Source organism: Echiichthys vipera, assembly GCF_963691815.1.
Source record: "Echiichthys vipera genome assembly, chromosome: 20".
Taxonomy (NCBI): Eukaryota; Metazoa; Chordata; class Actinopteri; order Perciformes; family Trachinidae; genus Echiichthys; species Echiichthys vipera.
In genome coordinates this window covers 9,144,385-9,168,545 of record NC_139845.1, presented here as the reverse complement: position 1 = coordinate 9,168,545, position 24,161 = coordinate 9,144,385, and the positions used below count along the sequence as shown (strand labels likewise).

The 24,161-nt window shown below is 41.1% G+C and overlaps 1 protein-coding gene across 1 annotated transcript in view; it reads right to left on the bottom strand.

The window, feature by feature from the left end:
- The window catches only part of LOC310962433 (protein O-mannosyl-transferase TMTC2-like), a 59,112-nt gene that overhangs the window by 25,100 nt on the left and 9,851 nt on the right, over positions 1-24,161 (bottom strand). Inside the window, exon 2 of the mRNA XM_083934898.1 lies at positions 5,938-6,553. Coding sequence (XP_083791024.1) covers positions 5,938-6,553 — 616 coding nt within the window. The remainder of the gene's footprint in view (positions 1-5,937; positions 6,554-24,161) is intronic.

Genomic DNA, 24,161 nt, shown 5'->3' with positions numbered 1-24,161 from the left:
TTTTGCTGTTGTGTGTTTTGCCTGTCTGCCAAAGTGGCAGAATTCCTGATGATTTTACCAACCGCTGCCAACAATTTAACCGCATTTGGCAGGTAAATTTAGACCCTGCAGGGGGTTACTTATTGTATTTACTTTCACTTTTCGTCTGTTTTCAGCTTTCCTGGGAACATGTCCTAGCTGTGATTGATTAGCCTTCATATGATCTGTGTGTATCCATGGAGGGAGGCTGGCATACTCCTCAGCCAACTGTCAAATGTAAAATCACACTCGCTCCAAGCCTTTGAACCTTCCACACATCTCCTCCACTTTGGATCCTCATTTGGAAATTCAACATCAATTTCAGTGGTTTTCCCTCTGCTTCATTTTATTCTCTTTCAGTTTATTATAAACTTTCTCTCTTGAATTAACCCTTCTCTCCACGTCTCTCTCTGCGTCTCTCTCCGCACATCAACATAGAGTAGGCTATTTAGCTCCCGAACCATCAGGTTTTAACAGTGCCATTCATTATTAGCGCTTGTTTTCTTTAATCCTAGAAGTGTGTGGTCTGCCTGTTGACACAGTAGCGTGCAGAGATTTTAAAACATGCCTAAAGAAACAGCGGGATACGGCTGACTTTATACGTGCACTGTTTAAGGCTGCTGTGAACTGACTCAAGACAGCAGGGGATCAATCTTCCAGACTTTTCTTGTTAAACTCATGTCCCATTTAAACCACTCATAACTTTGTCCCGCATACTGGGCTGATGGTGCATCGGACTTCTACTACTTGTTCATGTTCTCCTCCAAAAGCTATTTTAGAGGAAACTCGATGAAATAATTCCAAAATATAGAAAAAGACAAAAATAATTACAATGCCAGCCATATTTCGAGCTATTTTTAAAAAGATTTAAACATGATAAAGTATATTTCTTGCGTTAAAGTTGATATGAGAGCTACATCACAGCAATGTGGAGCAATTTCTTCACGGTGACATGTGCATGGAAAGGCCTTGGACACTCACATCCACACACATCCACCAGTGCCTCAGATTTGATTTGATTTGAATTGTGGTGAACGGTACAATGAGGCATGCATCCAGTTCTTTTTCCAGCTCTAATGTGTACTGGATTCTGCTGACTCGGCACAACTCACCCAAGTCATCAGACAGCAGCATGGCTGGCATTGAAAGGGCTGACTTTGATAGATATACCTAATTACCCCCAAAGTTCTCTCCGTGAAAGCTTTGCTGCTGGTGGCACAGAAACCTGTAATGAGACTGGTCACAGGTTGAAGCCACGCATGCTGTCCACCAAGACAGCTGATAAAAGCAAGGGGTGCCGGCGGTATCAACCTGACATTAAAAGAGCTTCCTGTTTGACATCAGTGTAAAACGGGGGGCTTAATAGGGATCCTTGATGATCTTGATACAATGCTTTGCACCTGATTTAGCTGTGTTGGCTTTATTGTAGTGACTTGAAAGTCTTTCATGAATTCACTAGTGCTATTGGAGATAACTATGAGCATGTTGAATGCATGTTCCAAGTACAACATACAAACAGGTTAGTTCTTTATTCGCATGTTTAGGTGATTCATGGGCCCATCAACACACACATTACATCAAATGTCTTGTGTAAGTTGAATTAATTTAAAACAAAAATTTTCAGTTAATATTGTTTCTTAAATCCAACTTTTTTTGTGTAAAACATGAATATGGATAAGGAAATGCTTTTGCCAAAAAATGTTCAACATGCCCTACTTTTGGCATCCCTGTGAAGCCATCAATGCAAGTTAAATAAAGAGCATGCAGCAGAAGTTGCAACAGAGGGCATCTTTTCACAGCTGAATGCTTCTACGAGATAATTGACACAACATCCCTCAGCCGTCAGCCGGTTACACTGAACATAATTTGCGGGCCTGCGGCGCTCATTGAGACAAATGAGTAGGAGGAGTCCGTCACACTTTAGAACACAATAAAATGCTGTGGGCCTCAAGTAAAAAAATCTGTCATCTTTCATTTGACTGCAGGTGCACACAGTGAAGTATTTTTGAAGAATCTTGTAGAATACATAGGATTTGGAAAATTGAGATAAAGTCATCACGTCTAATTTCTTATTTATATTTGAGGAACTGCATTAAAGTTCTTGATTTAGAGCTGTTAACACAGGGTATAATCACTGGGTATAAGTCTTTGTTATTCAGTCAAGTAAATCAACATTTAAACAAACACCGTTGAATGAAATCTACTCTGCCTGCCAAAGTTTCACAGTTCACCTCAGGCTTTCCCTAATACTAAACAAAACAATTTCCCTGGACCCCTCTAAAGCCTGGAGCCTCATTCATCAACCTGTTTGTTTTAGCCATTGACAAACTGAGGGTGGGAAGAACAAAGACATTATGTTGTTATGATCCTGGCACGTAAGTCTCATTAATAGGCTGCAGTGCTAACACCACACCTTCCTTTCGTGTCCATCACTTTGTAACTCTCCTGCCGCCCTACCTCGTCTCATTTCAAATCTCATCTCAGTCTGATTAGGGAGTTAATAGGATGAGAAATGGAGTGCTGGCCGAAGCGCATCTGTCTCCTCCGCTACACTGCAGCTGATTTGCATTTCTTTATTGTTTGTGGCTGCTGTGAGGCAGTGGTCAGATAATGTGATGTGGAGGATTTTTCAATCTTTTGCTTCGCTGTAGAAGAAATGGAACATTTTTGATTGAATGAAAAATAGCGCATGCCGCATTGTTCTCCACCAAGAATGTCTGCAACCTCTCAGACTACCGTCAAATTCAGTGGCTACTGACTACGGCAGGACGTGGCACAGTAGACGCCATGTCGTCCATTCCCAAAGTGCTTTTAGTGCACAGTAGGTGAGGCAAAAACCAAGAACAGATAAAAGAAAGGAAGTGAGGGCATAGTTTCCCTCTCCCTCGCTTATTCTCTCTCTCTCTCTGTATCCCTGTCCCTTTTGTGTTCCCATGCGTCCCGAGACGTCTGGCTCATGATCGAGGAAACAATTGCCCCCGTTGCTGGCCCCGGCACATAACGAGCTCCCCGCCAAGATAACCGTGACCGGGGCGATAGAGGAGGGCATTGCCAGAGTGATAAACGATCCAGATGTGCTGTAGGCGGCGGTGGGGCGCTGGGGAGTTGGCACCAGAAGCTGATGGGCTGGCACAGGGATGCTGGCCAGAGCTAATTTGTCTGGGCGGCGGGGTGGAAGCTGCTAAAGATATCCCAGCTCTCCTGGGTGATAAATACACGGGGAAATTGGATTTTTCATAAAGGAATCTGACAAGCACTGAGGGTGATGAAATCTTTGAGACCATAATGCAACAGTGTGGACCAAGTGGTGGCAAATACCTTTCAGGTTGTGGTTACTTTTCTGAGGCTCTGTCGCTACTGTCTTTGTTAATACAGGGGCAGGTGAAAAACGTGAATGCCTTTTTTTCTAATATTTCTTCGTTTTTCATATTTTAAATTGAGATGGTGTCAGAATATAGACCTATATTGCCCTGGCTAGCTTGACTTGTAGCTCATCCTTCTTTACCTCAGTGTTAATGCATTTAGTCACATTAGCTTCTAGATGACAGAACGTACTCTGGCTTGAGGTACCAAGCTAGCTCCTTAAATCGCTCGCCCTCTACCACACTGAATGGCAGCATATTGGTCTCAAATGGCGTGCATCACACTTTCTCCGCCCTTGCTAACAGCAATGTGAACCTTCTCAAACATGGCAGCTGGCTGATTGTTCTTTATGTGGTACAGCGTAGTGCTAGTACTACTACTATTTAAATTGAAGGGTAGCATTTGTTGCCTTCCTGGAGAGAATTGGTCCGACACTGAGCTTTATTAGCACACTTTTTACTGCAGAATGCTAGCCAGTGAAGCAGGGTGTGTATGCAAATTAACTGGCATGCCTAACCGTTCAAAAATATTTTCTGTTAACCTCCCCTAGTTGGCAAATTCAAAAAAGTTTTTCTTTTTCTTTTGTACTCATACGTTCTCTCTCTTTCTAGTCTCTGGTTTTCATAATAACATGAACATTATACTATTCAAACGTGATTTAGCAGCTTTTAATAAAAGACTGGGTACAATTTGAAAGACGTGATGTTTTGTGATCTAGCAGTCGTGAAAGCACACATACATGAGTCACTTCTGCCGAGCACTGAGAAAAAAAAACATCATAACTCCGTCTTTCAGCCCCCCTTTCTCTCTGGGCCGCTCACCGCAGGCTCTCCAATAACAGTCGTGGGTTATCATTCTGCCAGAAACTACTACTGGAGAAGCTGCCCCACAGGTACGGTAAAGCCTTACACACTCAAAGTTAGAACATGTTTTCATCTGGGGGCTGGCTGTGTAAATAAAAAGTCATGCTCATGGTTGTAATAGACTGCAGTTTGTCTAGGCCAGAAAGTTCCATAAGACATTTGTGATGTATTATACAAGGTAACATCACAAACCCTGCAACAAACAGAAGAGAAGAAACAACAATAGGAAGATTCCCATGCACGGAGACACCACTGAGATCCAGACCGTCCTTGCTCAGTAAACCCAAGGGGACTTTTTATTATGCTAGTAACGCATTTTATGGGGGCCATCATGTTGGCTAAGGAGCCATTTCTCTAATCAAATGTAGTAGGCCTATGAGAGGAGCTTTTCCAGTGAAACACTGATCCCCAGAATCAGATGAGTCACTGCGCCAAGGTTGTCCTCCTCAGATAACTTGAGTTTGAAGGGGAAATTTTCTTTTTTCTACAGAGGAATTATGGGAGTATAGTCATATAGTCTGTTTTGCTTAGGATGGTTCCTAACTGAGTGAAATGACCTGGAAGTATCTATGTGGCAGCCATGATAAGAGCTGGTGAAATTCTCTGAATGCTAATGTGTCTTCAATGCTTCCTTTCTTTACAAAAGGAAAGGAGATACTGTCTTGCCACAATTGCAGCAGAAGCATTCAAAGTGACTTTCATAAATTTAACGATTATTTTCATAAAATCACATGAATTGGGATTCATGCGGATACATGTGAGTGGACCATGATCGTAGAGTAACCATTCTCAATGCAACAACCATTTTGTTTTACTTGTATGATTGGTAGCCAGTATTCCTTTTTTGTTTATTTTAATTCCAACTGTGGTAATGAGGTAATATCTTTCACTGGGTTTTCCATGTACCCAGGGTACAACATGGTAAAATGCACATGGCGAAGTATCAGAGATGCACTTTTAGTAGTCCATCTGTGGAACATTGTAGTTTGACCACGGTAGACCAGCATCAATTTTTCATAGTAAAAAAGCAGATGAATTCTCCTTCACATCTATGTCTTTTCATAAGCGCGTTCCTTCACCTTGATGGAAAATATCATAGGATGTAATTTTTTGGACTATTCAACCGCAGCCATGGTGCGTTCGCGTGTACGTGTGTGCGTGTGTGTGGACAGCTTGCTCAATAAGTGGAACAAATCATTTAGCAAAGTAGGACGAGTTATTGTTTCTCTGCACATACCTTTTGTCACCTTAAATTGTAAAAACAACTCACCCCAAAAATAGCCTTTTCCTGTGCAACTGCTCTTTTCCCCCCAACACAAACACTGAGGCTGAGATTCTAATCTAAATTGCATTAATGTCCATCTATTTAGTGCAGCAAACACAAGTTCATGGCAGCCTTTTCTAGGAAGTGGAAAACTTCCCCTGTGCATAGAGTTTCTTCCTGTTTAGCAGATGACAAATGAGAATAGTTTACTTTTCATGCACCAACTGTGCGGTATTGCACCGGCAAACAGCTTTCCTAATTACACTCCGAATGAAAAGTAAACAGCTTGCACACACAAAACTTAATCCACCTTACAGGAACCATTAACAGCTGGCTGGATGAGGTATGCCTCTGAGGGACGGAAGAGGAAACTGGTAGAGATGCCAAGAGCCAGTAAACACCCCGGCCCCTGTGGCAGCATTCATTTACCTTTCCAAGCAGGAGGAGAAGTGCCTGGCGAAACCGGAGTCTTTGGAATACGAAGAGGTCATACACAGCCGACACGGCCAGCACGGTCACCCCCTGCTCCTTCCACAGCATACTGGCTGCTGCACACCACAGGCTGCACAGCATCCAGCCCCAGCACCAGGTGTCTGAGCTGCCACCACATCGCTTAGTCTGAAAAGTCCCACGTGGATCCCTACGAAGTCCACAGTGTCTCACATAGCAGAGAAGAGAGAGCAAAAAAAACAATGCAGCGCCAACGTCCGCCCTCCCAACCACGCCAGAGACCGCTTCAGTGTGAACCGGATGGGAAGCAAATAGAAGGCCAGCAAGCAGGCTCCACAGTCCTCCGCCGAGAAGGGGGCGACTGAAGGCCGTGAAGAAGGCGGTGACCAGCCCATGGAGCACCACGTTCAGCAGGTGGTAGCCCCAGGGACGCAGGCCATGCAAGGTGTAGTTGAGGCGGAAGGAGAGGGTACAGAGTGGACGGTAGGACTTGTGGCTGCCGCTGTGAGTGAGCAGGGTGCCCCAGAAGTCATCATACAGGATGTTGGCCCACGGAGTCTCAGGAAGAAGGTCCTGGTTGGTCTTGATTGCTCGGCTAAAGGAGAAGAAAAGACATACATAATGAATAATAAAATATATCAATGTCGTTATTTTTTTCCGTTTTAAAGGTTCCAGAATGTAAAAAGTGAGATACCTTGTCTTTTTTCATTATAAAGCAGGTTGAAGTGTTATATATATTTTGGGGGACAATTCAAATAAAAAGCATTATATTTTTAAACTAACCAACTAATGTGACTTTGAATAAATCAATTGTTTTCAAAAGACTGGTGTTGAACACAATGAATGTACAGCCTGGGCTCATATAAATAATGTTTTCCACATTGTCGATGATTCAGTTAGAAGTGAAATTTAATTGACGCAAAAAAGTAACCAGGCCACAGAGGGTGTGATTAAATACACATATGTGTGCATTGTTGCTCTCTCACACAGACACAGCATGTATATATGACACACACACACAGACACACACACACAGGTTGTTTCAGACCCCCGAGGCTGCTGTGGATTCTCATAATTAGCGGATCATTACTGGGGACACGAGCTTCATTCATGTACACTCACAGACTGCAACAAATGAGGTTCACCACAGGGATTAGGAGTGATGGATGGTAGCTACAACAACTCAGAGTCAAATTGGAGAATCCCCCACAAGATAAAATATTTTTTTAAATCTGATATCAAAGACAGCGCTTACATAGACACTCTGAGAGGAAGTGTATTTTTCATTTGTCAGTTAAGTTCTACAATTGGACTGTGGACTGACCATCCATGTCTATCAGGTGTCAGGCTTCCCAGCCCCATCTGATCTAACTCTATTGTTGTATTATTTGAAAATTTGGGGTGAAAAAAAGGGGATTGAAAGTATTTGATGTGCTTACTGTAAGCCTCTACCCCAGGGAGGGGACAACAGTTAGACCCTTGAAGCCAAAAACAATACCCATCATATTAAACAAGGTGTATAAGGGCCCTTGCAGAATTTATGAAACACAAAGTAGAGAAGAATACATGCTTCAGTGTTCAAAAACACCTTTTTCTCATATTGTCTGTCTGCCTGAATATACCTGTATTTACCTTCTGTCTGAAACTCTCTAATTGTGCACTGGTCTCTTTAAGACCCCCTCTTGAAAAGTACTGGAGCAAACAAAGACAATCTTATTTCACACCTAGTGTACAACATCTAGTGAATGTAAAAAATGATTCATTATAAGAGAAACCAAAACTACAAGGAAAACCGTTGAGGAAAACCACAAAACATGCTGACTTTTGGCATTTGCATGTTGCAACATGAGGACGTATGGTTATTTGAGAATTAATGTCATAAACTTTCCCAAATGTGATCACGCTGGACTAATGTCACTCTCCTTTCTCAGGACATGATTAGGATCAGTGCTGTTTCTGTGCTTGTGCATGGCGCACCAGAAAGGGGAAAAAGGACAGCGACAGGGGGCCAGCCGGGGACTTCCTTTGTCTAGAGATTGTAACTTAGTGCTGAGTGCATAAAGAAGAGGGACAGAGAGATGGAGCCGCCAGCCTGTACCCAGCATGAGAGCAGGAACTATAAAAAGGCGGGACTGACAATGAGGGGGGAAAAAAGCAATGAATGAATCCGGTGTCAAAGCGAGAATGTGTTAATCCTAATTCCAATGTTTCGTTTTCCTGCAACAGCCCTGTCATCGCGTGAGCTATCGTAAATTCCTTCATTTCCCGGGATTGTTCTCCGTCCAGGAAAGGCAAGTGTGTGTTTCTCAGGCTGGTGGAAGTGGAACCAAAGGACCTCATGCATTATGTCATCCAGTTTACAAACCTTTTTTATTAAAGTGTAGTTCCACAGTGAGCCATTAGTCATAAAAAAGGTTAACCGTCCCACTACAGTGCCGAGTATGATATGATGGTGGGTAGGACTCAATAGAAAAGCAATAGACATATATTGAAATGCAAGAATTAACACTGAAGGTTTTATTGATGCGGTATTTACATTAACATCCTGAGAGTCAATATCACATTACTACACTGAATCCATCTTCAGAATTCATAGATGTGTTGATTCATTACTGAAACGGAGTAAATAACATGTTCACCAAAATCTGCGTTTGTGGTTATGTTTTTCCACTTACCGGTGTTTCCTCGGGCATTACGAGCACACTATCAAATTCAGACATGGCAACATTCACCCTCGCCCAGCTCCCTTGTGTTCCCTCCCAATACTCTCTGGTGATAAATAATTTAAATATTCAAATCAGCACCAACCACGCATCTCCCTCCCTGTTTTTGCCCGGCACTGGAGGATGAAAAGAAAGCTTTGGCCATGAGGGTTTGGGAATGGATTCAAAGTACTGGTTGAGTGTGTGTGTGTGTTTGTGCCTATATGGGCTAAAGGAATAAATAGCTACATGCGAGGTGCCTGTCTTTGTGTTTGCGAGTGTGTGCACATGTGTGTGACAGCAGAGCCCGCGCTGACGGCTTCATTGAGACCTGTCGCTGCAGCGATGCAGATAGAGTGGTCTCCCGTAGTGATTGCTCTTACAGAGGGGGGTCTTTTGTATTCAGCCACCGTATGTGGGGCAGGCAGGCAAGCTGCGGGGCACTCTATTCACAATCCTCAAAGTACAGGACGGGTCTGGTCTTTTCAATTTTCTTCATTTTTTTTGTCGGGGGAGGCAAAATTGGAGGGATTTCCATCAGGGGCTGAAAAGACAGATTTTTTTTTAGGTCCATTTGTCATAGCGTGAGGTCTTCTTTCACCTGTCCACTGCTTTTTGGGTGACAAGAAAATTGGCTGCCTTTCAGTGTTTGGGTATGTGTCTTTTCAATATGCAAATGAGGCACTCCACCACCTCCCAAACGGTGATCTCACCACCAGTGATTTGCCTTTTCATGTGCTGTGGCTGCCTACAGACACACACTAGGCCTCTTGTAGGGACAGTAGGGAAATAAACGTTGAATGTGCAAAATTAAAGGGAGCAACGGCAGTTTTCTGTACGCAGATTAAGTGAAGTAAAAGCTTTTATTTATTAGTTTCCTTATTATCATACACCAGTCCCAAAAGAGGAAATGTGGACAAAGAGAGGAAGGATTTTTTTTTTTAAAGATGACTCAATGATTTAGTATGGGTGGATGGAAATGACTGCATCTCCCAAAAATACAGCTAAGGTGGAGCAGAATCTCCCGGCAGAGATTCCCTCCCTTTTGTGAGCTATAAAAAAAAAATTGGCACACCCTAATCTGTCAGGTACTCTTTTAATTAAATGTTTACAGTTTCTATGTATTCTACGTTTGTTTTTTTTTACATTGATTGCTTGCTAGTTTTTATCTTTAATGACTTTGTTTGCAGGATTCATTTGTTTCTTTGCATGTTACCAGCCGAACAGTGAGAAAATCTGCGACGGAAATGGTTGCATTGCACATGTCCGTGTAAAAAAATTGCTATACACATAGCTCCTAGTGGTCAAGAGCACCACAGTATGATTTTTTTTTAATCTGATGAATAAAACAAGGCTCCATTCACAAAGCTATATACAGGTTATGTGAATATATGCCCCTACACAACTGCTATCCACATACTAGCAGACATATTTGAACATACACATATGAACATATAGTAATGTAAGCTATACGGGCTATTCTAAACAGCTTTTGCTGATAAGTATTAATATTTACTATGGAAATGTAATCACACTGCATCCTCTAACAAGTCATTTTTGCATCCTTGTTCAGTTTATAGATTTCAGATAAGACGCACCGCACTAAAGTCCATTAATCACTGTCTCCCTCTCTCTGTGGTCCGACTCAATAAACCTACCTTTAGTTTAAATGTTTTTGAGTGCTCTATATAAAGAACAGCGATAATAACTGCATTGCAAAACACTGCACTTGAGTATGTTTTAAATATTTGGGCTCTCCTCCAGCCTGTCTGTCTGCAGCATGTGCACCGGCGGGCCTGATCCACTCTAATAAACATCTGCAGTATAAACTGCCATCACTTAATGTAATCAGGACAGGCTGAATTACAACCTTTTGTTAGAGTGCATCCTCCAGCTCCCAGACGGCAATAATGAGATGGATTGGCCGGTTATCATGAAAACAGTGCTGTTAATGGATACTGGGCTGGACATTATTTAATGGTTATCATCACCTCTTTGTTCCTTTTTTTCTTTACCCACCATTATGTCCACCAACTTTCCTCCCCCCACCCATTCTTTTATCTTGATTTCTAGTATTGATGAACGTTATATCATTGCATCCATCCATCTTATTTAGCTAACTTGTCACTTTATTACCTTCATTCTTTCTGCTCCTTTATCTTTTTTTTAATCTATCTACTCTCCCTTAATAATGTAACTCATCTGAACTGGTCTGCCGTGGTACCAAGTTCTTTTTTTAGTGCCGCATGTCTGGACAAGATTTCAATCTCCTTACTGAGCAATCTGAGTGCTAATTAAGCACAGAGATAGAGAGCTGCAGCAGACAGGCGTATTCACACAATGCTAATTTTGGGCTGGTGCACCGCTGTAGTTAACACACCACTGCTGCTGCTGGCTTTGTGCAGGAGTAACAGGAATGCAGCTGATTAAAACTCCGAGAGAAATCCTCCGTCCTGAAGGGACAAAACAAATCCATATCACAGCAGCACAGTGGAAAATGTGTTGAGGTGGAGCCACTAAAGAGCAGTATGATTTCAGAGCTGCTACGAGGGAAATTATCCTGGATCGCTAGGTATTTACACCCGTCTTGTTCTTAAATAATAAAGAGAAACAAGAGTCACAAAGCACTTCTCAAAAGCAGAGTTACAGGGCCATACACATTAAAGGTCCCATTGTGTACAAAGTGATATTTCCATGTATTTTTTGATCATAAAGCAAGTGATCTACAAATACTGTGAAAGTATCAAAGAGACTGGCACTAAAATGGAGCGTTTCAGACAGAGGGTGAATACATCACCGCCAATAAAAACCCATAAATCAAGTAAAGTAAATTTTAAGTGAGAACACCACACATTCTTTGGTTTCAGCTTCTCCAATGTTAGAACTTCCTTGTTTCGTATATCACTGCAAAGTAAATGTATTTAATTCTTGCACTGTTGATCAGACAAAACAAGACATCTGACAACGTGACTTTGGGTTTTAGAAAACTGTAATGTACATTTTCTAGACCCCCCCAAAAAAACAGACTAATACAACAGGCACCATAATAGGGCTGTGTGCTTGCAAGCTTCTGTCAACGATTCAATATATTGTGATAAAATGCGATAATGTAAACAAAGCAATTTTTTAAATCTAATTTTAGGAAATCCGTCATAGTTTAAATAACACATCGCCAAATGCATACATTGTTAACATAGACTGTATAAAAAATGTACGGAGCCTCTACGTCGAGGTTCGTTCTCTCAACTTGATCCAATTGCACTCGCCTATGGGAGTCGCCACCCTGTCAGACTGCCCAAAAAAGGACATTGATGTGACATTGGGGGGAGTGAGATACGTCCACCTGGATGACGTATACCTCCGAGGCAAAGTGAGGGCCAGCGACTAGCTGTCACTCAAGAGGACGCACCCCTAATTATTCATAAACTTTAAATTCGAATAAAATAAAAACTAGCCTGGTCTAGCCTAGCCCCTCTCAGTGTTGTCATGGAGTTATGACCTAAACATACAGACTAGAATGTTTTTTTTGTACCAGGCCTTAAATAGGTTTAATGATGCTGTGAAAACGGCCTGTTTAACATGGGGGTCAATAAGAACTGCTCAGTTATGAACACTGCCATCTAGTGGGCGGGGGTTTAAACAGCAAACAATGAAACACTGTCTGCCACAAATCTTTGCGTGCAAGCTATTCATTAAAAATCAATACAGTATCACAAAATATAATACCACAATACTCAAAGGTACCACCACTTTCTCACACCCCTAAAAAAATTATGGCAAATACATCATTTAAAGCTATCCATCAATCAGTAGAGTCCATCTGTTCTTCCTACTTGAACAATGCTAATCTCTAAAAAAAAAAAAAAAAAGCATCCATTATGCTTCCAATGGCACATCCTGATTAAGTCAAGAACAGAATGCTTGATCGTTTACTGATTTTAATTTTAGACATCAAACTTTTCTGAGTTCTCAAAATGATTTGCATTGGAAGAGAACACTCTCATCCCATCCACTACCAATTATTGATTTCATCATCATCTGTCTCAAGAGCAGTTGCAGGGGAGGGATACGGGGCAGTGTATTAAAGAGAGATGGAGAGATGTATGTGTGGGTGGGTGTCAGGGTCCAGATCACCTCTGTGTTAATCCAATTCTTACAGGATTAGAAAGTGATCATAGAGTGCATAGAGTTTATGAGACATGCACAGGGGTCGGGGTCAATGACTAATCTGACTTAAAGCTTGTGTGTATGTGCGCTCAGGACTCCACACTACAGCAGATTGACACGGTATGTAATCTATATGAAGAAATGTTCTAATATCATGTGGTGTTGCAAAAAAAAACAATGTTCATGCTTTGTTCCCAGTGAACAAAATCCTATCAATTTCAGCTCAATGGTCACTGCAGTGGGGACTCTATTGTGCTGCACCACGTGGACATGTGGAGTTGGCGATATGATCTCTTTTTCTTTTTTTTTTACCTACCCATCAATCACAGTACAAGGTTGAACGATCATGCGGTAAACCGTTAGGCTTGCTGGCTAGGCCTGAGTGAATCATTCATTGGCTAATTATTAGCTGCTATATTCCTGCCAGTATGTGGCCACGGCATGATGGCAGGCAATGAGGAGACGGTGATGAAGATGAAAGAGTGAGATGAGCCCTGGCTTCATGAATTTAGGTCCCCATCAATATTCTTTCCTAGTTTAATAAAGATACGTTTCCTGTTTAAATTTCTTCTCCCTAAATCGTTGTGCTGTAGGCACGTACAATACATAAAGACACTAATATCAACTCTTTGAATCTGTTTAGTTTGTATATCTGTAGGCTGAAAGAGCCAGGAAGTGAGCATTACGGGTGTGTTCAAACATCATACGTCAGCGACACCACTGGCAGAACAATACCCCGACCAGAAGTGCCACCGCAGCTTTCCCACACTCAGTCCCACGCCAAACTGGCACGAATATGGGAGGAGAGGAAAAATTCATAATTGTCCAGATAGCATTCATACAACTCTGTCATACTGCCAGTGGCCTAGTTAAGACAGATTTATGGTCAGAGCATTATTGCAGAGGCTCGTCCCTTTTCCTGGTGCCTGGTGATGAAATTTGACATTAATTTGACATATTTTATGCCCAGCTCAGATGCAGTTATTTGTTTCTTTCCATCATTTGAAATGTGGGAACAGTGATGAATTGCTGCTGGGTACTCATGAATGATGATACATATTTATATACAGTATATAAATATATATATATAAATATATGTCATATATTAAAATAAAATAAACCTGAGACACAAAGAATGCAACTTATTTTGTATTCAAGCCACTGACCTACATTTTATCTCTCCTGCTCAGTTCACTGGATCCATCGTTTCATTGATTAAAAATAGCCCATCCTGCAGCTCGAAGCATTTTCCCAAGGGTGCAGAATAATCAGCCAGAAGTTTGTTGGAATGAAAAGGACTTATTTTAACTCTTCATGCCGAGAGTGTGAAAACGCAGCAAACTACACAAAGCAGTCTACTTTAGACTGTGTTATTTTTTTTCTAAACAGCTGCAGCTAACAGCAAAGGTTAATATTTGTAGTTATTCCATTTGATGCTCACAGAGCCAAAGGCAAAACCTGATAAAAGACCCAGGATGATTACACACATCAATATTTGTCCAACCAAGTAATATATTCATGAATTGAATTGCCTTGATCAAAAGAACACACTTCTGGATAGTTACTCCTCATCACTGAAGTCCAGCTGTTTTAGCTTCATCATCAAGCCCAACGGTCAACTCATACCTGATTAAGATAAAGTCTCCTCTACATCCTCAGTCTGTCCGAGCGACCAATCAGGAGAAACAGATTTCTTCCGGGGGCTCTCGGCTTCAAAGAGGCTGAAACAGTCTTAGCTAAGCGTCAGGAAGTTGGCTGTCTCCCTTCTGTCAGGCCAAGGACTCGCTTTCATGTCCCCTGTGAAGCCGGTTTCCTGATTAGCAGAACAACTAACTCCAAAATAGGCCAAGGTCAATTCCCTGTGCTTAACATCAATTAAATACACCATGACTTAAAAATACATACTGATTGATAAATAAATATAATTCATGTCCGTTTTCATGATCCAAGTGAGTTTCAAACATTGTCTCAACCACAAGCTCTGTTTTCAGGATATTAGTTAGAAGAGCATCGTCTGAGTGGCTGTTGGAAGCCAGAGTAATTGGTGAATGGGGAGTGATGAAGCGCAGTGCTGTATTTTGAACTGTTATTAATGATTGTCGACTTTAGAACTTCCAAATATCATGACTGCTTCAGATAGATATTGTAGATCTAAAGAAAATAGGCATGGTTCAACATCTGTGGATAGATGAAATCGGACGTCATTGCCAGTTTTAACATAGGAAGCAAAAACCCAGACGGAACAACCATTTGAATATTCATCCAGACTGTTCTCATTTCTAAGGCATCACATATCAATGCTTTGCCACGCCCCTTGAAAGGTGATACCATGCACAAGGCAGCCTTTAGCGGCTGTATGAAACGCACTGGACTTTCAATTGCAAACCCATCTGTGGCAATATTGGATACTAAGAGAGAGTGGTTCAGAAGTAAAAGCAAAAAGTCCACGTAGAGAGGAGGTTGGGGTGGTGGATGAGTCAAACAATCACAGGACTTCCACCCAGGAGACCGTGGTTCATGTCCTGCGTGTAACTAAAGTAACGTAACGAAGTGATAACGTAACGAAGTAACAACGTAACAACGTAACGTAACAAAGGTACTAATTTTAACCCCAACCACGATCTTTTACTAACCCTAACCAAGTGGTTTTGTTGCCTAAACATAACACTTACAGCATTAACTATGTGGTCCACGTGTTAAAAACAGTGGCCATAGTGGATCCCCAATCCAATGTGTTGAAAGTGACGCATCCATTAGGGATGAGTTGGGATGATAATAGGTAGGTTTATCTTGTCAGGCACAAGAAGAGCAATCATCTGTTGATTAGTTAACAAATTTTGTTTTTACGCCCATTGACCAATACCTAACCTCAATATGCAAAGCAACATTTGTACAGTAGCATATACTTGTTGTGTGAGGATCTAATATTTAGATTGATAGAATAGTTAGAAATTTTTGAGAAATATACTTTTTTGCTTTCTGGATGAAAACTAGTTGAGAATATTGATACCATTCTCATGCCTGTCCATTAAGAATAAAGCTAGCTTAGCTTAAAGCTAGCTTAGCTTAAAAAGGCTGGAAGCCTGTCCAAAGTTCACAAATAAGCCAAATCACAACTCTAAGCTCAATAATTAACACATTGTGCCATTTGTTTAATCTGTAAATAAACAGAAATGTACAACAACAAAAAGTTTGCCTGCTACCAGTCTTTATGTTAAGCTAAGTTAATCTAACTGCCTCCTGGCTCTAGCCCCATGCTCAAAGGACAGGCCCGTGAGTACAATCCATCTTCTCTTCTCTCCAGCAGGAAAACTGTCCCTTTAACGACGAGCCATTCAATATTGTGTCTGATCAAGTGATATTAAACGTGGTTCAATGCCTTACAAATGTGGAAACTAGTCTGTCTATTTGATCATATCCTGCACAAACATTTCTTAATTAGAAATTATGAACCCAATTAGTGAGAGTGCAACTCCTTCATCTATTTTTCAGCAGATTGATTGCTGAGTCTTTATCTCCATCTAAGTGATTGATTGATCACTTCCCATTAGCTGGTCGCACAAAATATAGGTGATCTAACAACAATGCCACCACTGCCAGCTCAGCTTAAAAGAAGCCCACCGCAGCGTCCCCTGAGTGATGGTGTCAATAAAAGGCTGTGATGAATCTCCTGCCCGCACCAGTGAAAGGCTAAGGGAAATCAATGGCTAATAAAACTAATGCTATACTCTCCCCGGGGCATAAATATATTAGACGCAGTGAAAGGAAAGACCAAGTTGGGATTTGAAGGGGTCAACTCTAACACCTAAAAAAAACCTTAGGGAGTAATTGAGTTTTTATATGATGGAAACTTAATGTACAACTATAGATACACAAGAAGTCTTTGTAACTGTTGTCCTCACAGCACAGCAGCTTCTAAGCAGACCTGCTCTTCAGAGTATTTGTACTATTAAAAAAAATGCAATCATACTGAAAAACACTTGACACTGAGGTTTGGGGATCATGCAGCTCTGCTCAGTTCAGCTTCACACCTCCATGAGCACCTTAAAGACCACCAGAAAAGTCTTTGGAAAAAGGTTTGTTTCTCCCTAATGCATTAGGACAGGAGCTCTTAATGTGAAATTCATGGGTATTTTATAAATGTCTCACCTAATAAATATGCCATTATGCCTAGAATGGTACTGTGCCAAACAGCATTCACATTGAGAAACACATTTAAATGAGCCAATATCCAGAAGCACTGGAGAGTTTTATATGGTTTCTAAAATCATTGGCCTTCCCACACGTCAAGTTCTTATCAGTGAAACAGTGGCCAACTTTAACACCCTACATCCATCCATCCATCCATTTATCCATTGCATCGGTGGGATCGAACTTGTAAACAACCTCTAGCAATTTACAAGATAACAAATGAGCAGCCAATGATTTAGTCCAAATTCTGCAACAAGTATGGTCTTGACTGTTGATTGCAGCGTTTGACTGTGGTCGGGTAATTGGGGTGGCCTCCCTGAGTCGCCTGAATCCAAGGTGATAAATGTAAAGCTTGATTAAAAACGGCTTGAGCGCTGTTCTCTGACTTTGCCAAACAATACATAAATCACAGCTGTGTGTGCTGGCTGACGATATGATTTAAAAGGCCAGACAGATGTTGCTCTATCTCAGCTCGCTGCTGCAGATACAGCATTGTTGCATCTACAGGAATTCATGCCAAGTAATTCTATTTGGCTGGGGTCTTAATTTGCTGCTATTAGTAACAACTTGACTGTGTAAAAATGAGCAACAGGGCTGTTGCTTCCCATTCAAAATTCTAACTACCATTTGAATGAGGTAAAATGACATATTCAATCTGTAATTAACTATTTGAATCCTCTGTGAATAACAGTCAACTCAATAGTTTTACTCTATAGTGACAGTAAATTGAAAGTTCCTGGACTCAATCAGTGCAATGTTTGCATTTATGAAATGCGTTAGCGAATGTTCCGTAATGCTTTTCTTGTCTTTTCGCGTACATATATTACTGTATATATTAGGGCAGAATGTGCCAGAATTTTGGAAATTGGAATTTTTGAAGGTACTAAATTGTACATGGCTGTGTCACAAATCTTCCCCTTGTTCACTCACTCGCTATTTCTTATGTAATGGACATTCAATGGTTTACTCAATGTCGAGCAGTAAATTTCTGAGGTCTCGGACACTTCCTCATCATCTTGACGGTGTAGAGCAAATGCAATTAAAAAAATTACAACCGTAATTTTGCCATCAATAAAAATACCATGGCTCCATTTTCATCATATACTGCATAAATTTGCCACATAGAAATCTGAAACATAAAATAAAATGGATGACACAACCTTAGTAACTGGGGAGTTATTTCACACACCGCCATAGTTTAAGATTAGGTTATTTGCATTTTAAATAAATTAAACTAATTCTGTGTTACTTCTGATTTGTTCAAATTTGTTTTTTTTAAGTGACTAATAAGGAATCATTCTCCAGTCCAAATCTTTTTCTGAGGTCACTATTTCACGTGGCATACAATCACTGTTCCCTTACCTCCTTAATTCATCTTACCTTCTGCTTCTATAATCAATTCCACTGGCCTAGTTCCAGAGAAGCTGCGGCTGTTGGCATAGTGACCTATAAAACCGTGCACCTCCATCCACCTACACTTATCATAATGGAAGCCCCACTTCCACACTTGAATTAAAATGGGGGACTTGAACACAGGGGACAAATGCATTGTCAGGCATTGATTTTTCTCTACAGGGAATAGATAAATGTTGGTGGGTCGTGAATCGTCACGGCTCAGAAAGGACAGCCAATGTTCTCAGCTCACTTTTCGCCTGAGTCCAGCTGTATAATTTGCATGCACTCGTGTACCCACTTGCGGAGAACCAGGGGCCGCATGCATAAATGATGTGTACAAACAAAAACCACGCATACGCCTTTTGTCAAATATAAATTGGTACGGTAAGATGTATCCACCTCGCATATCCTTCAGACAGGGCTGTAGCTGCAGGTAAACAATTAGGAGGAGACATCGATTATGTTATTGTTTTTGCAGGCAACACAGTGTGTGTAAATGTCTATCAAAGGCGAATTCAGAAACTGATAAATTATATATGAATCATGAATTTCATCATCCTTTTTATTATTATTTATTTTTATTTTTGAACCATCATCTCACCCGTTAACAACCGTGAAGTTCTTTGTAAAGTCTGTTTCGTTGAGCGCTATGAATGAATCATTGATCACCCTTCTAAATAATGAACTATAATTGAGACTTTGAGATGATGGTTTGCAGAAATAATTTGTTGTATGGATTCTACAAATAGCCACATGCGTAAGGATGGTGTAGCACTTCTTCTTTGCCATCATTGACACATCTAATTAGTGGTGGAGCCAGGCACCACTTTCTATATGCAATCGTATGTTTAGAGGCACTTAACTATGTGGAAATAAGGCTCGTCCATGAACGCCCAGCTCCACAATGTTTGAGATATACACAGAAACAGATGGCTTTATAAACCTGACGAAGAGAATGCTGATGTCTTTGTGCCTACACAGTTAAAGTTGGGAATCTTCACAGAGTTTTATGCATGTGGCCCCAGGTGTGGACACACTGTATTAACAATACATCAACAACATCAATACCCCCTCCAGAGTGTGCAGGCCCACTACATTGACTTGCATCAACAGCATGGCAGACCTTGGCAATGTCCAGCTGCGTCTACAGTCTGTTGCCAAGGAAAATAAAGTTCCTTTTCTCTGTTCTGCACCAAAAATCCATGTATCTTGAATACTTGAACTTGAATTTCGGATTTTTTGTGTTACTCTGACACTTGTTCTACTATAAAGTAACACCAAGGAATAAAAATTTAAAAAGTGCTTTTGCTGAAGGCTAATCAAATGTGGGTATGAAGACTGATTTTTTTTGTGCCACACGTCTGTGCTGTGGAGAGGGAACTTCTGTTCAAACTTCGGCATTCTTGTTAGACACCGGATCATTTTTGATCTGCTGCAGGGATTACAATGAAGACAACTTTAATTGCTGATGACAAATCACGGAGCCAGTGGAGGAGTGTTGCAGTGCTGCCAAGGGAGCAGCTGGAGAAACAAAGCAGCATTCTGTTTCTGCTCCAAAGCCTTCTGTCTCTCAATAAAAAAAAAAAAAACTTTAATGCTCCACCAGTATTGGTCTGTAATCTGATCAGTAATTTAAAAAAACGTCGTTATTTTGAGAATGTAGAGGATTTGTGCCTTTATGTTGGATGTAAAGAACCGGGTATGACTACAGAAAACAACCCCCCCCCCCCCCCCCCCGAAGGTCACATTCAGGAGCAGTGAGGCGTCTTTCTGCGCTAACAGCTTTCAGTGGTCGGATCCACATGCAGCATTTGTAATGGCCGAGTTTGCACTAACAGGCCGTAATGCACTGTATCCAATCCAGAATAGGCCCTCCTTTCTTCTGCCGTGACCAGTTGTCACATTCCAGCATTAGCCAGAGAGAAACTGTAGCTATAGAGGGGTAGCACAGGGGCCAACCCAAACCAAATCTGTCTTCTTTTCAGGGATCTGTGCTAATTATCTAAGATCTTTTCAAATTCTGATCTGTGATCTGTTGAACACGGTTGGTACAACGAAACCATTTGCCTGAACTCGACTCTCACATTGGAACCAATGAAGTCAAACCCCATCCATTTGACCCTTAACTTAGGACAAAGCAAAAGTTGTCTAAAGTGGCTCAAAGGTACTTTCACTCCGCTCTGAAACTCCTTGGCAATACAAATAATATCAATGTTCCAAAGCAAGAACAAATAATACAAGCATATGAATTATGAGAGCAACATAATCCATTGCGATAATAAAATATGTCAGATGTAATTCCCTGCAGGAGGTTTAATATAATCCAAGTTTGTCAAACTATCAGCAGGGGTTCCAAAATATATGGCCCTGTTTAAAACGCTGCAGGAAACTCCATTATGAAACTATAAAACGCATCGTGTAACATCATAAAACCATATTCCCCGTCTGAGATGGACTGGACGGACAAGCAGACATGATGTCATGCTACAACGTCATGGCATTTGTATGGAAGACTGGGTTACAAGTGATTGCAGCCAGCTTGTTCTTTTTGTTATTCAATATACATATAATTCACAGCTATAGAAAGCACTGGTGGATAGAACACTTCCTCCACATTTCCACACTTAAAATGGACTGACATGAGGCAATTATTAAAAGGAAAGGTTTAACAGCCAGTTAGCTGAGCTCAGCATCGGCCTGGGAACAGTGGGACACAGCTAGCCTGCTCTTTTGGAAGGTAACACAGTCAGACTACCAGAACATCTTAAGTTCACCAAAGCCCCTTTGACACCTGAGCTGCAAACCTGAAATGATCCAGACATTACCTGGAGGAGCTGTATGTGAGAACGCAAATGTGAAAATCAGTGTGATCGGACATCAAACAGACCAGCAGCTAGGACAAAGAAAGTATAACGTCCAATCGGGCCCACGTGTAACAATCATAGACTGTATAAAAAATGGACATAGCCTCTACATCGAGGTCCATTCCTTCAACTTGATCCAATCGCCCTTGCCGATGGGAGTCACCATCTTGTCAGACTTTGACTTTGCATCGTTTCCTCTTACCAAAAATGGGCATTGATGTGACGTCGAAGGGATGGAGATACGTCTATCTGGCTGACATATACCTCCGAGGAGAAGTGGGGGACAGCGGCTAGCTGTCACACAAAAGGCAGCGCCCCGAATTATTCCTAAACTTTAACCTCCAATAAAAAAGAAACTAGCCTGGTAGAAAAAAAATTCACCCTCTTCAGTGTTGTCAAGGAAATATGACCTAAACATACAGACTACAATGTTTTTCTTTTGTAACAGGCCTTAAATAGGTTTCATTATGCTGTGAAACGGCCTATTTAACATGGGGGTCAAAGAGAAATTGCTCTTTGAAACCTGCTCCTCGTGGCCACTAGGTGAAGTGCAGTTGTTGGCACTTCCATATTGGATCAACCAGGAAGTCACTGTGGTGAGGGCTTGGTAATAATTTACCAGGCCTGCAGGAAGAGTGCCGGACTTTGAAGCCAATTTAACAAAGAGGCCAAACAGTGGAATGACGACTTCCATGTTGGTCATTTGATTAAAAAAACAACAACATGCAAGCGATACAAACAAAACTTTTATATCAGAATTGGATTTATTTGGTCCGATTACAACAAATAAATAACTGAATCCCTATTCAAGTTAGCAGAGCACTAATAGGGAAGTAGCCGACTAGGCCAGGAGAAGTCTCTAGTGCACCTGCTCTGTGGGGTGACAATGCTGAAGGATGGTGGAAATAGTTCTGATGGAACGTAGATGCTTCACACACATCTTCAACTCGGTCTAACTGGAGAGATGATGTGGAAATCGTCAGATAAATTTGAGCTAAGACAAGATGATTCAGTTGTTACTGACCAAACTACAAACCGGTCTACGTGATCATGGTATAATCCAAATCATGTCCTGCTTCCTCACCTAAACCAAGCAGAGTATCCAGTAAGTGAGAATGCATTTGACATATAATCCCCCCTTGTGCGCTACATGTGAGAAAGAAATGATTCACCGGACATTATATCATTCCACTTTAAGGATAAACATCTTTTCTGTCCGCAACAGCGATGTCACAAGGTTTGCTTCTTGAGCTGATAACACTATCAGTTGGTCATAGCAGGGGGGAAAAAAACTGCGAGGCCACAGAAAGTGGATTAAATTTTCGTCGTCAGACGTTTCGGTAATGAATTGCCTGGATGTGTTATCGTGGTAACGAGTGAGCCTCATTTTTTGATGAAATGCACCCAGCGTGGTGGATGAGCTGGCACCGTTGCACTCAGTGAGTGACCTCTAATCTGTCTGCTCGCCATGTCTACAGAGCAGAGATACACATCTACAACGGGAGCAGCGCCTTTGGATGTTTCTTTAGTTCGAATCACATGAAAAAGAATGAGTGATTGCCTTGGTTGCTGAATTTCCATGTAGGTGGGGGGGGGGGGTATTGATGGTTTAAGCTCTCTGTTGCATGTTTCTTATCAAAATGAAAGTGAAAATGCATCACAGAGCTCATATAAACTGAATATGCTCATATCAAACCCAAACAATGCATTATTCAGTGACCTCCAGTACAATCCACCAGATTAAAAGATGAAAATAATGAATTGAAGGGTAAACCTTCAAGGTGTGGTAGATTCCCCCCCAAAACACATCAAAAGTAAATTACAGTATTGTCAGAGCTCGTCATGAAAGCACTATAACCATACAGCCTGTCCCCTAGCCGTTGATCCATGAATATCAAATTGAAGGTGAGAAACAAATTACATTCTGTAGAAAGATAAATACGGTGGCTGGTTAATCTCTGAGGCAGGAAAACAGCCATTATCAAATAGAGCTTTCTCCCATTTATCAAGGCTGACTTCCACCGCCAGGACCTCCATGTTTACTTAAACAGCCATTCACCTTATCTCCAGCCAGCTCTGAGTACCTGGGAAAAAAATAGCCAGAGAGACTAACTGTGCAGAAATGAGGAGTTCAGTTCTCATCCGCGAGATATGTGAGCGGCTTATTGAGCAATGCTTAAATGGGCAGGCCATCAGAACGGGAAGATTGGCTTAAATGTTTCCTGACCCCGCCTAGATGATGAAGGGGGATAGTTAACTTGAAGGATGGTGTGCTTTATGGTTCTAAACACAGAATAATTACCTTGCAACTGAGCCAAATCTGAGTGGATAGGAGTTTCGATTGGGGAGGAAATTATCCAGCACAAAAGCAAAATCTGTGACTATATTTGAAGCAGGACATTGCACTCTCAATTACAGCTCTGAACAGCTTCAAACCATGCAGATTGCTGTAGGGCAGGGCGATGATTCTTTCAATGCAATCAATATCGATATTGCCGTATTGGTTTAATAATTCAACTCAATTGAAATCGATTCTTATTGACATACCAAATCATAACAAAAGTTATCTCAAGACATTTTACACATAGAGTAGGTAAAGACCACACTCTTTGACTTATTCATGATTTACAAAGACCCAACAATTCACCCATGAGCAGTAACTTTACATTATCGCTAAGTGTAATTCAATTTACATAAACTGCATTACATAACCCTCGCTTTCACATGCATGAGAAGATAACATGATAGATTGAGATAAAGAAGAAAAGGTAGGATATACATCAAAATATTTAATATATATTTAATATATATATACATATTAAAAAAAATTATTATTATATACATGTACATATATATTATTATATCGATTCTTTCAGTATTTTGA